Here is a 17,812-nt window from a genome sequence, read left to right on the forward strand (position 1 = left end):
AGGTAGAATATTTTAGTCCTGCACATTTTTTAAAAACAAAATTACTTCAAAATTTACTAATTATCTTTTAAGTTCTAGAAACTGTCTATAGCCACTGAGAGGAAAACGATTTATCTGTCAGCATTCCTGCTCTGCCCACTTTAAGTTTTGGTAACTGTCAAATAAAGGCAGTGGAGAATGGCAAAACCAGTTCTGAATCATTCAACACATGAGTGCTTTGTAGGCACAAAACATCATTTGAAACATGGTCCTGGATAAAAAGATAAATAATACCCAGCCCTTACCCTCAAGGATCTTACAACTTGGCAAGGGAAATATGACATGCACACAGATGACGGCAATAAAGGAAAGATAATGATTGCTGCCAGATGTTTGGGGAGAAGGAGCAGAGCAAAGAGAAAACCCAGAATAAGGCAGCATTCAACAGTCAGCCAAGAAATATTTATTGAGCAATCATTGGATGGGAAATGAAAATGGAAGCACAGAGCATGAACCGAGATGTGCAGGTGAAAAATCAAGTGACATTACTTGTTACTCCAACTCTCCAAATATTTTTGTCAACAAGTTTGTAATAAATAGCCTGAACTTAAAAATGAAATAAGAATATAGTAGTCTGTCAAAGACAGCCTGAGGTGCTAATGCTTAAACACTAGGATCATAGTATGTGTGTTCCTAAGTATGCCTCTCTATTACTTTATTTATATCTTCTTCCAAATGAGTTGATGCTGCCTTTACAGAGTATCTGTGCAGCTATTTCACCTTTTTGGTCTTGTGTATTAGAACAGGTGAATTAGAAGAGGATTCTTTTGGCTTCAAACAGAAAGAAAGTGCTATATAATTTAAAAAGTCCAGAGGTAATTCTTCAAGCATGCTTGGATCCAGGAATGCAAATGTTTTAATTAAGCCTCAATCTCTCTCTCTCTTGTTCTTTATTCATCTCTATCTCTATCTCTATGTATTTGTCTCTCTTACTTTGGGGTTCAAATATCTCCCTGTTCTTGTGGAAGTCCCTGGCACAGCTTTAGGCTTATATTCTCATAGCTCCACAACTTGCGGGAAGGAGCAGGGGCCATCATGGCATACGGTAATTCAACTTGTGCATTTGTGTAGCAAGGCATTGAGTCTGAAGGTGATTCATAGGCACATTGTGCACAGAGTAGATTTGTATATTAATTACAGCACTGTTTTCTGGAAGGTGACAGAAAATATCTTCTTTTGACAAAATCAGAATAGCACAACAATTTTCCAAAAGAGAAACAAAGTATTTTGTGGAAGGGGCCCCTTTTTATCTGACTTATACAGAGACTGCCTATGTGATAGTGATAACCCTTTGTCTCCATCCTGGCTGCCCCAGCAAAAATCCAGGGATTATCCCTGAATGGCTCTGGTTGGACTTTCTGCCCATCCTGGAACAGCACAACAGCCAGAAGAATCTGATGTTCTGATTAGCCAAGACTTAATCACAGGCAGTGGGATCATTTCTTCTGAAACCATAAATATTGAAACAAGCAAGAGAGGCATATCCAAAAAAAAAAAAAAAAAATTGATGGGATGTCCCTGACAGGAAATAACAACAACAACAACAACAACAAAAACCCCTCTATATCAGGAAACCTTCGTAGTGTTCTTTGGATATACAAAAACTGGTGTACACATAATACAATAGAAAATATTGGCCTAAAAAGAGCACCATGGCCAAAGGGACATGACCTATTTTAACAGATGATTTGAGAGTTAAAAGATAACTTGGAGGGCATCCAATTCAATCTCATCATTTTCCAGATGGGGAAACTAAAACCCAGACAGAGGAACAGAAGTGCTGAGAGCACACAAGTATTTGGTGGCAGAGACAACCAACTAGGTGCCTTTTGACTTTTTTCCCCCTAGAATGATGTTTCTTCGTTACATCATCAACAAAAACAAAAAGTATAGTCTTGTTTCTGGTTTTCTCTCCGCCCTCAAATCTGTATAATATGGTTTTGCTGCACTCCAACAGAAAGCCTCAGGAAGAGTTAGTTTAACCTCCTTAAGTTCACTCCCATCCCCAAGGACAGACACTCACTTTCCTTGGCTTGGAAGTAGAGCCACTTGTTGCTTTAATGGGCCAAACGTGGTCTGGACCTGCAGGAGGAGACACCGTTCATAAAGAGGTTCTCAATTGCACTGCAACCTGTTCTGGCATCCTGACTTTGCCCCCTAACCCCAGCCAGAGAAAGAGAAAGGCATTCCCAATCAATGGGGACACTTTTGCCTGCCGCCTGTTTTTTCTTCCTGCCATCATCTCTTTCCTGCTGTTTCTTACTGGCAAAAACTATCACCAGGTGCACCAGATGCATCTCTGGAAATAGGTAGGAGGGAGCCTTACACCTGTCAGTGCTAGAGAAGAAAGTGCTGTCTGCGGAGTTCTCAGTTGTTCCATCTCCGCAACGAAGTAAAGAGAAGTGATGCGTCCGAGGTTTTTGACACAGACGTGCTGGGGAAACGCGTCAGTTCACGGAGCTCTGACTCTAGTGACTACTGAAGACCAAGGATGCACTCCCATGCCTAGCGTCTCCTCTTGAGTTCTGTTTCCCTGCAGCCAAGCTCAGCGCCTGGCCCTGGAGACCCCTTTGGGTAAAGCGTCTTTAAGTCATGAATCAGGCTCCTGTGTGCATGTGTGGCTTTCTTAGCAAGAACTAGCACAGGCGGCTCAGGAGTAGTCTAGCTAGGATCTTCCCGCGCCCCTCCCTCACTGGTTTCTCTGCCTCTCCCTCGTGTTCTCCCAGATCTAAGAGCCTAGGCTCCGGACCTAGGGTTTGGGAGCAGTCAGCACGACGTCCTCGCCCCATCCCGCGGCTGATGACACCCGTGCCCAGAACGTGGGTGTGGGTAGGGAGGCTTCCACAGTGAGTTGGGGGCGAGGGCTAGGCTCTTGCTTGCTCCCCGCAATCCCTAGATTCCCTGGGGACCACGAAACTCCCATTCCGAGGAAACCTCCCCCGATTCCCCAGCCGCCCACCCATTTCCCCCCCTTACCTCAGCACGCAGCCCCTCCCTGCGTGATGATGCAAACCAGTGGGGAGGGCTGGCGCTGGGAAGGGTAGGGAGAGAAGGAGAGCCAGCGAGGGAGGGAGGGAGTGGGAGGAGGAGGAGAGGGAGCCGAACGACCATTTAAAGCGATAGCAATCCCTGCCCTCTCCCCAGTGCTGGGCTGTTGGAGAGAGCGAGCGGCAAGCCGGTGAGCGCGAGCGCGGCGCGCCGGCCGGCTAACCCGAGAGCGCGAGGCGCCCCAGGCTGGCAGGCACCGCGGGACCCCTCACCCACTCTGGTCGCCCCTCCCCGGACTCCCCCACCCTCCGTGCCTGCAGGAACCCCTGGGCTTTCCCGGAGGAGCTCGCCCTGAGGGGCCCGGACCTCGGCGAGCCCACCACCGTTCCTTACAGCGCTGCCGCCGCCACCGCAGCAGCCGGAGCAGCATGGTCCAGCTGAGGAAGCTGCTCCGCGTCCTGACTTTGATGAAGTTCCCTTGCTGCGTGCTGGAGGTGCTCCTGTGCGCGCTGGCGGCGGCGGCGCGCGGCCAGGAGATGTACGCCCCGCACTCAATCCGGATCGAGGGGGACGTCACCCTCGGGGGGCTGTTCCCAGTGCACGCCAAGGGTCCCAGCGGAATGCCCTGCGGTGACATCAAGAGGGAGAACGGGATCCACAGGCTGGAGGCGATGCTTTACGCCCTGGACCAGATCAACAGTGATCCCAATCTACTGCCCAACGTGACGCTGGGCGCGCGGATCCTGGACACTTGTTCCAGGGACACTTACGCGCTCGAACAGTCGCTCACTTTCGTCCAGGCGCTCATCCAGAAGGACACCTCCGACGTGCGCTGCACCAACGGCGAACCCCCGGTTTTCGTCAAGCCGGAGAAAGTAGTTGGAGTGATTGGGGCTTCGGGGAGTTCGGTCTCCATCATGGTAGCCAACATCCTGAGGCTCTTCCAGGTAGGGGGGCGCTCCCTCCGGGGCGGAGCACACCGTGGCTACCTGAGCCCTTAACCCTAAAAGCTGGCTTGGACTCCGGTGGTTCGGGTCAGGTCAGCCTTCGCTCATTTCCACCCTGGAGATCCTGCCGAATCCCTCCCACCCCGCCCGAGGAGATACCTTCCCTGCTTGGTTTATTTCCCTTCCATCTCTCCCCTGTCCACGCTCCACTCCATCCGGCTTGACATCCTGGATTTATGGCCCCATTTACAAGAAGCAATCTGCGAAAAACAAGGCGATGATTTAAATAGGTTTGCATTAGGGTGAAATATGGTCCGAAAACAGGCTCGTAAAAGTGCCGGGGTCCTAGGAGAGCTGGTTAGGCGAATGGAAAAGGAAAGATGAGACGATGCCTGGAAACCGGGCATTTCCCAACTCCCCAGCTTCCCACCCCCAAGCCAGCCTGCCAACCTGCACTCCCTTGGAAAATTTGGAGACAACCTTAAGGAGGCACTTCTTAAATCGAGGGCTCGGTCTTAACCTAGATATGGATGTTAAGTCCCCATCTCCCTCGGGTTGATTTCCCGACCTGTAGCCTGCCTCCGCGAGAGCCCAGGGCGCGAGGTACTGGGACCTTCCTCAGGTGGAGAGATGCTGCCTGCAGACGTGACCCCCAGTTGGTTTGCTCCAGGCAATATTTTGCACCGTCTAAATTACATTTGCTATCCTGCCACTGGCCGGAGCTGGGCGATCAGCTTTCCACTCCTGCCACTTCAGACCTCAGCCCAGGGATGAGCTCATGCTAACTGCGAAACAAAATCGCTCTCCCTGCCTCCTCCCTCCTCCCCCCCATCACCCACTATCTCCCTGACGCAGACCCCAAGCCAAATCCTCGGCTTGGAGGACGATTCCCGGAGCGAGGCATGAAGGCGCCCGTTGGGAGGCAGAGGGGTGCGTGGAGCAGGGCTCCATGGTTCTCCTGCTCCGGTGCCCGGAGGGAGACAGAAAAATGGGAGGAAGGCGGATCCGGGGCCGCTGAGCGGTGGGTTCTACCGCAGTGTTCTCTCGCCTCCTGCTCCAGCAGCCTCTGCCCCATGGCTCCTGAGCTGCACTGGGTAGGAATTAGTGGCTTTGGGGTTTGGAAATTGAGTTTCAGGGTCTCTGTGATTGTAGGTCCCCTCCTCTGTGTCTTTCCCTATATGTGCATCACTCTCTTTTTCTGTCTCTGTCTCCTTGCTGTTTTTTTTTTTCCTCTCTCTCTCTATTTTTTTTCTCTCCCTTTCAACCTCTGCCTCCTTTCCTCCTCTGTCTTCACTCCCAAGTTCTTGGTTCATCTCAGTATTAAAATGACCCTTTCCCAATGCATAGCGGCTCTCTACCTGGCTGGTGGTACCCAAACCCAGCTAATCTCTTCAGCAGATATACATGCTGATCCTGGCACCTTTATGCTCCTCATATCTAGAGAACCGGCCCCTCTCAAGTGCTTTCGCTAAAGGTGTTGGGCTTCAGAAGGGGACTCTGTGAGACCCAGGCTGTCACCACATCACCTCCAGGAGTGTGAAGTTTGCATTCAGGAAAGAGGAGGGCCCATCCAAGGCTGCAGCTTGCATAGCCCCTCTGACACTTCCTGAGTGCCATCATGGAAATCTTTGGAGGCTTGCAAACCCAAAAGTACTCTGGGGTTAGCCATCACTCTGAGTTCCTTGCTTTTGGGAAGAACCTGGCTTGTAGCTAAAACCCAGAGTGCTTCCTTCATCATTGAGCTTAAAGCTAGACAAGTTGCGGTAGCAGTGCAGGCGGGAGAGGATGTCAGAGACATTACCTGAGAACCACTGGGGGCTGGGGGGGGTGGGGGTGACAGTGTTTTCCCTGTTAGCCCCTGGGATTAAAGGCACAAAATATTTTGTGTTTAGCATTTTAAAATTATTTTGCCTGTTTGTTCACTCGCCCTGGTCAGTACTGCAGATGAGCCTGTCTCTGTCTGAAAAAAGAGTGAAATGTTAAAGTCAAGAAAGGGATTACACACTAGGCTAAGGGACTGTGTTTCCTAAAAAAGATTCCAGGGGGAGCTGATTCCTCCTCTGGTGTGTGAACCTGAGGCAACTTACTAGGGGTTAAAAAGTTGGCAGGGGAGGCGGAGGGCTGGTCTTACATTATTTTCTCCATTCCCTGAGCTGAGGAGGAAGGAACCCAATGTTAGCGTTAGCATTATGGCTTGGGAGTAAAACCATTCGGAGAAAACACTGTCATTTGCCTCTAATTTGTAAATTGCAGCTATTCACGTTGGATTGAATAGCTGAGGGAGAAAAAGCCCCTAGTTTTCACCTGCACTTATTGAGAAGAGGCTGGTAGTTTGAGGAATGCACCAACTTGTAGCTTGGGATGCGTGCAAGCTAGATAAAACAGTTGGTTTGTATGTGTCCTGGTTAATCACTGCCCGTGTTGGAATATGTATTTCATATACCAACAATCTCTTCCAGTGACCCTTTTTGCGTGTGATCTTAGAAGCTCCTGTCGTGTAATTCCAGTCCCCAGTTTTCTAGTTTCTATAAGCCTGCAAAATGAATAGAGAGAATAATGATACACATACCCATTGTTCAAAGGACACTTAGGGGGAGAGAAAAAGGACATGGTGAATCTCCTGTGGGATCCCAAGGTTCAGTTCAATTAAGATTGTCCTATTTAAAAGAAACTCCTCCAAATGATTGAATTCCTAGCTTTCCGGTGATTTGAGTTTTCTTTTTTCCTCTGGTGCCTGCAGGTTGCTGTAGGGACCATGCCAAACCGATCACTTGAGATATACATTTATAGTGAGATAAGCCTGTAGGCTAGGAGAGGGAATAATTAGGGACTTAAATGGGGGATGCTGAGCACTGCAGAGAAGGAACGAGAAATGAGATGGTCATAGATGTAACAAATGCCGCTGCCCCCAGCGAAGTCAGGAATAAAGTTCCTCCCTGAAAATTTGGACCTGGGCAAGAATGGACTACTCAAATGTAAATGGTGTCTCTGACTTCGAATTTTCATTTGACTGCTGGTGTACCAGATTGAAGATATGAGCTTAGCAAGTCCTCTTTCTCTCCTCTCTTTACACACTGAGTGCGTTAGTAAATGATATGTCTGAGGACGGGAATCATATCCAGTGGGTCTTCAAATCAATCCAGGAATTTGAGGCTAATGAAATTAGTGTGTGGCCAGGGCTCTGCCAACTAGAATTAAATCACTGCAACTGCCCTACAATGCATTTTCAGCCTCAAAGAAACATCAGGGAGGAATTTCTGGAGATTTGTTCCTAAGCTTGTGCAAAATAATACTCTCCTAATGCTAAGAAAGATTAAAGATAAATTAATATTGACTATAAGTAACATAGTTTTAAAAAATCATCACAGAGTTGGGTTGGCTTAAAGTGGAGAGATTATATAACATGGTGACCAATAGATAAATCTCCTCTGACCACTGTTTTATGGGCAATAAGTAAGATATATTATAGCAGAAAGTAATGGGAACATTTTTATTCAAGGCTTCTCTGTTATTGACTTGAGAGCAAACACTCCCAGAGTATAAATTACTCTTGCTACATCCTAACTCTGAATGAATAATATTTCATGTGTAGTGACATGGTCTATGCTGTAGACTTGGAATTGAATGGCATCTGATTGAGGCAGGTGGATTTTTTTTTTCTCCCAAAGCAAGTAGCTGGAAAAAGTGGTCAACTCTACTCTTGTTGGGGCATAATGCAAATCTAAGTCTGTGGACCTTATACCATAAATGAAATGCTTTAGTAAATGTGTCAATGTTTTCCTTCTGTTAATTGAAATTTGAATGTAATGTCAAACTTTTGGGATAATATTTTATACATAAATACCTAGATTTTTTTCATTTTCTCTCTCTCCATCTTATGTAATCCTATCGCGCTGAGCACATAGGGTGGTATGGTATTACTACAGTGGTGAAATTTATTAAAAAAACAACTTTAACCTACATTTTTTATAATTTCCTAAGTATAGGTGTCACTGCCGTTTGGAATAGTCTCTATAACAATCTCTGCCTCCACATTTACTGTGTTTTAGGAAATTTACCTAACAGATGGTGAGTGGGAAATTTTTAAAGGGGCATTTTTAAAAAGACCAGAGGGAAGGAATGAAGACATGCACATATTATATTTGAAGACATCTCCACGTGTATTTCGTGTATACATACCCATGCAATTAAGATGTCTTTGGGCATTTTTCTCTTTAAGAATACTTGAAACAGTAAATACATTTACTTCAACTTCGTGAACATTTGGAGATTAACAAATGACAAGTGCTATATTTCTTACATATATACAGGTTATATCATAGGTTTGAAAGACCATACTTGGATTATACAGTGTGTTTTAGTCTCAATCCTGCCGTTAACTGGCTAAGTTACCCTAAATAAATCTCTTACTTTTTCTAGGCCTCATTTTCCTTATCTGATTTTTTTTCTTTAAAAATGTAGTTTCTAAAAGTCTGTAATCTTTTTTGTTTAGCTTGGAAAAAACTTTCTCTTGTCAAAACTGTCTTTGCATTTCCAGCTCCCACTTTTGGTGAGTTTGTAGGAACTTTTAAAATATATTTTCATACAGCTGTCTTGGTCATTACTAGTCAAGTTAATTTCTATATTCAGACTGCTGTTGTATTATTTTACAACTTACTTCTCAATAATATATATCAAGGCTGCTGGTAGGGAAAATGATCTGTCAGGTCAGCTTACTGCATGTTCATAAGACACAAGGCAGGGAGTGAGAACTGTGGAATTTACAGTAGCCGCAAGCTACAGCTTTTGTATCTCCATGTAGTATTCTCATTCATCTTGGAAAAATATCAGACCTTTCTCTCCCCAAACTGAGAAATGATGACATCCCGCCTATCTTCCTGGTCCCAGGGATGAAGTACATGGCCCAGGTCAAGCAAAGCAGGTGATTGGTTCCTTTGTAATCATTTGACCTCATCCAGGCCAATTAGAATCTTCCCCAAGATGTTTCTCTCAGAGATGAACAAGAACATTATCTCCTCTCTCTGGAATTTTTAAGCTGGGGAGATGTGATTCTGGGGCTCCCAGTGGCCATCCAACACAAGGAGCAACTTTCTGTAGCATATAGTCTGAATCTAGATGTGTCTGTGAGTTTCTAGGACGTGTTATTCTTTGAAACACATTTCTTTTTACTATTTTGAGTTTGATTTTAGCCATGTGCAGTTGAAAGCATTATAGCAAAAACAGCTGATTTTCTACATTAATGTAAGGTTCACTGACTGGCATTCATTCAGTGAAAAATCTTGCTGTAGGTAACACTTTCTTTACTTTAAACATAATTCTTTTAGCTCAGCTTTGGGACATTCAAAACTCGATGTCCTTCTCTTCCTAACATTTACTGTAATTGCTTTCAGCCTTTGTGATCACATCTTCCCTATCTCGATGCAGTTGAGAGAGAAGGCGGACACTTCTGATGTAAACTGCAGGATATATAGGCCTCCTATCTGAAAGCTTTGGAACCATACTTGGTTCCTTTCATTAAAGCAAATCTTTTGTTGATATCCCCAGGGCACAGAAACATTTTCATAGTATAATGGAATGCAAAGTACATTAAACTCCTGGGTCACTCTACAGTAAGCAACAAGCCTAACTCTGCTTCTTGTCCCTTTTTACATTAAGTAGACAATTAAAAACAGCTGTAAACATTTCCCAACCACTAAAATGCATATATGATCTCTATGTAAAATGATATTTATGCAACACATAGTCAGTCTGGTTAATTAATGGACCTTTTGTGAATTGACATAGTCAATATATATGTTTTCTGCAATTAAAAAATCAAAACAATAAAATCTATGTACAGGTAAATATCTGTCTGAAAGAGTGTTGAGTCAGCCTTCTTCATATTATATTTCCATGTTTGACAAGTAACCTCATTTCAACTATATTTACGACTAAATGTTTTTTGAATCACATTATTAGATTATAAAGTCAAAAATCAAATATATGAAATTTCAATGATATAGGATATATATCACATTTTATGCAAACACTTTCTAATCTTTTTTCAATAAAAGTAGTAGTAACCATAATAATAATTTGAGTCCTTACTATAAGCCACTGTGCCATGTGCTAAAAGTACTTCATTTCATTTAGTTCTCACAGTAGTCCTGCAATGTACGTATTCTCATCCCTGTTGTTCAGCTAAGAAAAGTTATTTTCATAGCCCGAAGTCACATAGCTGGTAAGTGGCAAACTCTGGATTCAAACTTAATTTTGTCTGACAACACACCACTATGTATACTGCTCAATTGTTGCACAAATGCATTAATGCTTAAAGTAATTGCAGATATTCCTATCCTGAACTTATAGTGGTTTAAAGACATCACAGTTGCTGATTGATTAACCATATCTATTTACAGAAATATATGTTTTATTTTAATCCTAAAACAAGATTAACTTTGTAGGCCCATAGAAACTTGAGCACACAAACCCTTACCTCCAAATAAAAAATGCTTGTTCTCCATTATGCAACAAGTAGCCCCGTATGCAGGAAATAAATATACAGTAGACTTTTCATTCAAATAAATGAGAAAAGATGTTTCATCTTGTCTTGATTCAGTACCCACCATTATGGATCATGATGGCTCTTTCTAAACTTTATTTCATTCACTCCACTCTACAAACCTCAAGTGAGGAAATCCATCATTCAGATATGTGTGCAGAGAGAGAGGATTGTATTAATACAATTGCTGAAAGTCAACTTGATAGAGCACAGGAAGTACATCCTAATAAATGCAACGTTAATGTTTGTGTGGCCCATGGAGGGAAGGGTAGGAGAGTTTTCAGTTTAATGGGTTATTCTGCCACTTGCTGTAAAAGAGCTGCAGCTTAATAGTTTTATAATTGGTCATTTGCAGAATTCTCCATCTTTGGGTGTTGTGCTTTTGTCATTCCACGGCTGCTGACTCTTTCCTTTATTCTTGGTGAAAAGTAGCAAGAAAGTCACTTAAAGGGCTCAGTGTAGTCTTCTGCATTATTGTTTAAATAAAAATATTTCCATTTTTAAAGTGCTCTTTAAATATTTTTATCATGTTTTAAACTTGACTATGTTCTGAAGGTGTTAGCTCATGCAGACATCGCGGGAAGGTTTCCCAGGAGAAAACACACACTCTATCGAAGGAATTATCAGAATTTCCATGTAGGGGTTAAGAATCAAATTCTGGAGTTAGACAGGCCCAGATTTAAATCCATACCCTCCACTTACTACCTGTCTGACATTGATCAAAAAGGTACCACACCTTTCACCAATTTTCTTATCTTTGGAATGGGTATAAGAAAAATGTACCTGTCTGATAGAGTAATTGCAAGGATTGCATGAAATATGCATGGAAATATTTTAGCACTGAGATTAGCATGTTTAATAAATTTACAAGCTATGTTAAAGTTATTAGATGGACATCAAGTGTCAATATTGCTTAAATAATCATTATTGCTAATTTTGAATGTTGCTGTTAAATTACCATAATAGTTATGCTGTATTACACTCTTCTCTGTTTCTTCTGCTAAATTGAAAATTTACATATATATATAATTTACATCTATATATATATGTAGAGAGAGAGAGAGAGAAAGAGCAAAAAAGAGAGAACAGTGAGAGAGAGAGAAGGAGAGAGAGAGTGAGAGATACATACACACACACACACACAGAACATTTTAGTGACATTGCTCAGTGGAATTAAAATTCTTATGGAACTAATTAAAGGAAATAACGAATTCCATGGACTTCACAGAAAGGCTAAGAGCAGTGGAAGTCTGGCAGCCTCAAGCTTGAATTCCATTGCGGACCCTTTCTATCTGCAGAGCTTTGGGAAAGTTACAAGTTACACTTGTAAGCTTTACTCCTTCTTTCCTTATCTTTATTTTTTTTTAGAAATAGTTATTAAGCACCTTCCATGTGCACTTTTCTAAGTGCTTGGACACATCAGTAAAAAAGTAAAAGCTTTCTCTGTCTCTCCTTTCCTCTTTTTTTTTCCTTCTCCCTCTCTTTTCTCCCTTTTCCCCCCCTTCCTCCCTCCTTTCTCTCTCAGCTTACACTGTCATGTGTGAAAACAGATGGATGTTATAAATACATCCTATGGATGTTACAAGTTGGTGAACATTATGGGATAAGGAAAAGAATGTGGAACTTGCTGAAGATTGTTGGGTTGGTAGTGCTAGGGGCTGTAAATGTGACCTCTACTTTTAAGTAGGGTAATAGGGTAGATTTGATGAGGTGACAACTGAGCAAAGACTTGAAGTGAGGGAGTTGGCACAGTGTATTTAGGGGAAGACCACTCCCTGGGAGTAGGAATGACCAGTGCCAAAACTCCAAGGCAAAAAATGGGCCTGGCATGTTCGAGGAATATTGTGGAAGCCATTGTGGCTGAGTAGAGTCAATGAGGAGGAAGGGACAGCAGGAGGTCTTGAGGTCACAGATATGATGGGGCTAGTTCACGCAGGGCCATCGCAGGCATTGTGTCATTTACTCTGTAGGCAGCTAGTGGCAGGATTTTAGCAGAGGTATGAAATGAACTATCTCTTCTTTGAAAAGGATAACTCTCTGTGGTATTGAGGGTAAGGGCAAAGAGTAGAATCACGGAGAACAGAGAGGAGGCATTTCCAGGTAGGATCAATTGTTTGGTGGCTTGAGCTTCTAAGAAGGAGTACATTTTGAAGGTTGAAACAGGATTTCCAGGCAGACAGAATGTGGGATGTGAAAGAAAGAATAGGATCGAGACCCCTTAACCCAAGATTTTGGGCCTGGGCAACTGGAAAGGTGAGATTATCATCATCCGAAATTGAAAAGATTGAGGTGGAACAGGGTTAGGGGTTAAGGATGAGTTTTGGAGACAGAAGGTTCCAGAAGTCTGCAGGTCTGAAGAAAGATCTGAACTAGAGCTACATTGTATAAAATGGAGATATTAAGAATAATGATCAGAAAGGGTTATTTTAAAGATTAAATGAGGAAATGGAATTAGCACTGTAGGTTCTAAAAACACTGAGCAATTAGTGAAAAATAATTATCTGAAATGAAAAGAAATTCCTGTAGTTTGTTTCTGCAGTAAAGCTGAACAAAACGATATCTTATTATTTTAATAATATTTGTGACACAATTATTCTGGTCAGACACCATAACTATAAACATTTAGAAGAAACATTTCAGTTTCCTATGTTTCTCCCTCATGTTGTAATTGCAACCATATTTTGTAAGGTTTAAGTTAGTTGTGATAGGGTGGCTCTTTAATGAGAATCAGTTCTGAACTGCTTAGTTAATGCAACAATACATTATTATTATTTTATGCTCTTCATTAAACTTAGTTGAAAATTTGTCATCACTGATACACATGATGAAATTTAGGTAGTTACACAGGTATTTAAGAAAAAAATAAGGGGCTTATCTTAAAATGTGCATATGCATACTTACTTTCAACAATTTCTCCAAGCATTTCATGTATTTCCTTGAATTTTTTAAACTAAAAATATGATGGGGGGGGCCGGGCGCGGTGGCTCAAGCCTGTAATCCCAGCACTTTGGGAGGCCGAGACGGGCGGATCACGAGGTCAGGAGATCGAGACCATCCTGGCTAACACGGTGAAACCCCGTCTCTACTAAAAAATACAAAAAAACTAGCCGGGAGAGGTGGTGGGTGCCTGTAGTCCCAGCTACTCGGGAGGCTGAGGCAGGAGAATGGCGTAAACCTGGGAGACGGAGCTTGCAGTGAGCTGAGATCCGGCCACTGCACTCCAGCCTGGGCGGCAGAGCGAGACTCCGTCTCAAAAAAAAAAAAAAAAAAAAAAAAAATATGATGGGGAAATTTTATCTCATATATTGTAAGTTCCTTTTAGTTATTTGAAAACCATTAAACAGCTTTTGTGGCTTAACCAAAATTCTGTTCCCTTTTCATTTGGCTACCAGATATTGGTCTAAGCATGTACTTACAATAAAAATGCATGACCATGTTGTCTCGACACATCTATAATTTTATTTTAACACTATCATTATGTAAGCTATATTTTAATTGTAATTATAACACATTTTATATCAACACACATCCATTTCTAGTGTTCAGGGGGAAAGCAGCGTGTAGTAAATTTTATCAAAATATAGCTTCTGAAGAACGGAACAGAGGGTAATTGTGTAATTCTGTATTTACCATAATTAAGTTCAGTAGAGTTGGCATAATAAAATTAAGACTAAAAAAAATCCCCAAACCATTGAGGCACCATAGCTCCCACTCCTCCACCCCTTTCCATATCAGAGAACACAGACTTAGCATCTTTCTGTGTAGAAATCAAGAAAAAACAGGCAGGTAAATGAATGATAGGCATGAGAAGAGTGGAACTATAGAAAGAGACATGGAAATGAAATGTTACTTTTGGATTTGGGAGGCGTGAAAGACCCACTAGCTTGTATGTCTACTGGGACCACACTTTCTGAAACAGTTGAGCTAAAGGTAAAACATGCTGTCCTGCCATCCTTATGAGGAGGGACATACTTAGATGCTAATCATTGCACCCTGTTTCATTGAGATTATCACAAAAACTCTATTAGATGAGGCAAAGTACATTGTTTTGAAATGATGCCATTTCCTTAACTTCCACTCTCCAAGCTTGCATGCTCACATTCTCTCTCTCTCTCACTCTCAATCTTGCTCTTTGTCTGCCTTGATCTCACTCTCTCTCTGTTTCATGGATTATTTAAGTCTAGAGTGCAAGAATGGCTTGTGGGAAAAGATCGTTGTAATTTTTTTTTTAAATTATACTTTAAATGCTGGGATACATGTGCAGAACGTGCAGGTTTGTTACATAGGTATACACATGCCATGGTGGTTTGCCGCATCCATCAGCTCTTCATCTACATTAGGTATTTCTCCTAATGCTATCCCTCCCCTAGCCCCCCACCCCCTAACAGGCCCCAGTGTGTGATGTTCCCCTCCCTGTGTCCCTATGTTATTGTTCAGCTCCCACTTATGAGTGAGAACATGTGGTGTTTGGTTTCCTGTTCCTGTGTTAGTTTGCTGAGAATGATGGTTTCCAGCTTCATCCATGTCCCTGCAAAGGACATGAACTCATCCTTTTTTATGGCTGTATAGTGTTCCATGGTGTATATGTGCCACATTTTCTTTATCCAGTCTATCATTGATGGGCATTTGGGTTGTTCCAAGTCTTTGCTATTGTGAACAGTGCTGCAATAAACATATGTGTGCATGTGTCTTTATAGTAGAATGATTTATAATCCTTTGGGTATATACCCAGTAATGGGATTGCTGGGTCAAATGATATTTCTGCTTCTAGATCCTTGAGGAATCACCTTGCTGTCTTCCACAATGGTTGAACTAATTTACACTCCCACCAACATTTTTTTGAGATGACGGAGTCTTGTTCCATCACACCCTAGAGTGCAGTGGTGCGATCTCAGCTCACTGCAACCTCCACTTCCCAGGTTCAAGTGATTCTCCCACCTCAGTCTCCTGAGTAGCTGGGATTACAGGCACCCACCACTAAGCCTGGCTAATTTTTTGTATTTTTAATGGAGATGGGATTTCACCAGATTGGCCAGGCTGGTCCCGAACTCCCGACCTCAGGTGATGCATCGGTCTCGGCCTTCCAAAGTGCTGGGATTACAGGCTTGAGCCACCGTGGCTGGCCAGTAATATAATTTTATATACAATATAGCATGTGGTTAAGAGTGCAGGTGCTGAACATAGTTCAATTCCTGCTTTCCACTTGCTAACCATGTGAGCTTGAGCAATTTACCTGATTATCAGGACCTCACTATCCCCAACGGTGAAATAATGATAACAATAGATCCGTCTGCATAGGCCTGTTTTCAGTGTTAAATGAGGTTCTTCATGTCAAGCACTTAATACAATTCCTACAGCACAGTGAGTTCTATTATTTATTATTAATAGTATTAGTGTCAGTATTTTTGGCATGTCAGGTACTGTCTTTCCTAGCCTTATTCCATTATCCCCTAACTCCCACTCCTGTCATGCACCCTGTACAAGGGCAGAGTTGTCACAGAGCTTTTGCCTATGGTGGTATCTGACTCCTAGTCATCTCTGAGGTTGGGCCAGTCCCTGGCATTTGTTGTTGCCCATTGAAACAATCCCTAGCTGGAGAAGGGAAGTTGGATGTTAAGGCAAAGCAGGGTGAAAGAGAGATTATTTTCTCTCTTGTTCACCTAGGGGATTGAGTGAAATAGTCACACATCAGAAGGAGAATCAGGCAATGGGCAAAATGCTTACTTACATAGTTTAGTAATTGAGACCAAGCTGGACAGACTGAATTTTAACTCCTTTCCAGCACCAACTGACAGGGGGAACTTAGGTGTTTATTGTAACCATTCTAAGGCTGTGTCTGCCTCTGAAAGAAAGAAATAAAGATATTAGGACATACTGCATACTGTTGTTGTGAACAATGAGTAAGTCCTTCTAAAGTACTAGGCACATGCAAGTGCTCAATAAATGTGAGCTGCCATAACTGCTTATAATAACTCATATTATCAGTAAGTAGTTGAACAACTCTGAGATCCTTCCTTTTCTTAAATTGCACATGAAGTTTTGGACAACCTGTTTACATTTGTCAAGTGTCACTTATATGAAAAGCCTCAGGAGCCCAGAAGTCTTTAATCTGCACTCCCAGTCAGAGCCAGCTCTGGGCAGGCCACATCAATACCACCACTACCACCATCATCGTTGCCATCATCATTGACCAACTGGTCTTATTCAGTACTTTCTGTGTGCCAGATACCAAGCTTGTCACTATAAATGGATTACGTCATTTTCTTCTCCCACTCAGGTAGGAAAAATTCTTATCTTTTTACTGATAGAGACACTGAGGTGTTAAAAGGATAAGCAACCTGACCCTTAGTGAGAGAGACGGAGCTGGGATATTCAAGCCCTTGTCTCTGACTTCATGTTATTATATTACATCCTGGTAAGAAAATCTTCTTTCAGCCAATCCTGTAAGAGTAGAGAAGATTCTTGATCTCCATATCTTTCTATTTCTTATGACACCCTAGCCTCAGTACTAGGAAGTAGTGAAGGGAACTCTTCAAAGACCATTCAAGGAAAACTTACTCCTTTCAGCCTTTCCTGAATCAACTAATATTTTATTTCCTTCTTAAGAACCCCCACATGTTCCTTTTTGTTAGTTACCTTGACCTTTTAACATTCTTACATTCTGCACGTGACTTGTCCACTCTATTTAAAGTTAATTTATTTGAGGTCGAGTGTGGGTCCTTACTCATGCTGAAGTACAATTATCCTCTATAGCATCTAACTCTGTGCTTTTCATCTTGCAGGACTTCTGCAAATATTTATCTCAGTTTTGTTGAATTGTGCTCATCAACAGTACATTAAAAGTTATGCAGAAAATGCTTTCTCCAAAGGGAAACATTCTAACTAAAATTGTAACTGTTTTTTAAAATAGGATTATCACAGAGGTCTTGGTGCTGCATTTTTTTTTTTTTAAGATTAAGTATTTCATATTACCTTATTTTAACATATACTGATGAGCCTGATGATATGGTTTGGCTGTATCCCCACCACCCAAATCTCACCTTGAATTATAATCCCCATGTGCCGGAGGGCGGGGCCAGGTAGAGGCAAATTGAATCATGGGGGTGGTTCCCCCATACTGTTCTCATGGTAGAGAATAAGTCTCATGAGATCTGATGGTTTTATAAATGAGAGTTTCCCTGCACAAGCTCTCTTACCTGCTGTCATGTAAGGTGTGGCTTTGCTCTTCATTCGCCTTCTGCCATGATTGTGAGGTCTCCCCAGCCATGTGGAACCGTGAGTCCATTAAACCTCTTTT

The 17,812-nt window shown here is 42.5% G+C and overlaps 1 protein-coding gene across 2 annotated transcripts in view; it reads left to right on the top strand.

The window, feature by feature from the left end:
* The first annotated feature begins 3,181 nt into the window (after positions 1–3,181).
* GRM7 (glutamate metabotropic receptor 7) overlaps positions 3,182–17,812 on the top strand; it is a 923,309-nt gene continuing 908,678 nt past the window's right edge. For both annotated transcript variants that reach the window (XM_030938287.1, XM_030938284.1), the window contains exon 1: positions 3,182–3,974. In XM_030938287.1, the coding sequence (XP_030794147.1) occupies positions 3,456–3,974 (519 nt within the window). In that variant the 5' untranslated portion in view covers positions 3,182–3,455. The remainder of the gene's footprint in view (positions 3,975–17,812) is intronic.

This window comes from Rhinopithecus roxellana, chromosome 1 (genome assembly GCF_007565055.1).
Source record: "Rhinopithecus roxellana isolate Shanxi Qingling chromosome 1, ASM756505v1, whole genome shotgun sequence".
Lineage (NCBI taxonomy): Eukaryota > Metazoa > Chordata > Mammalia > Primates > Cercopithecidae > Rhinopithecus > Rhinopithecus roxellana.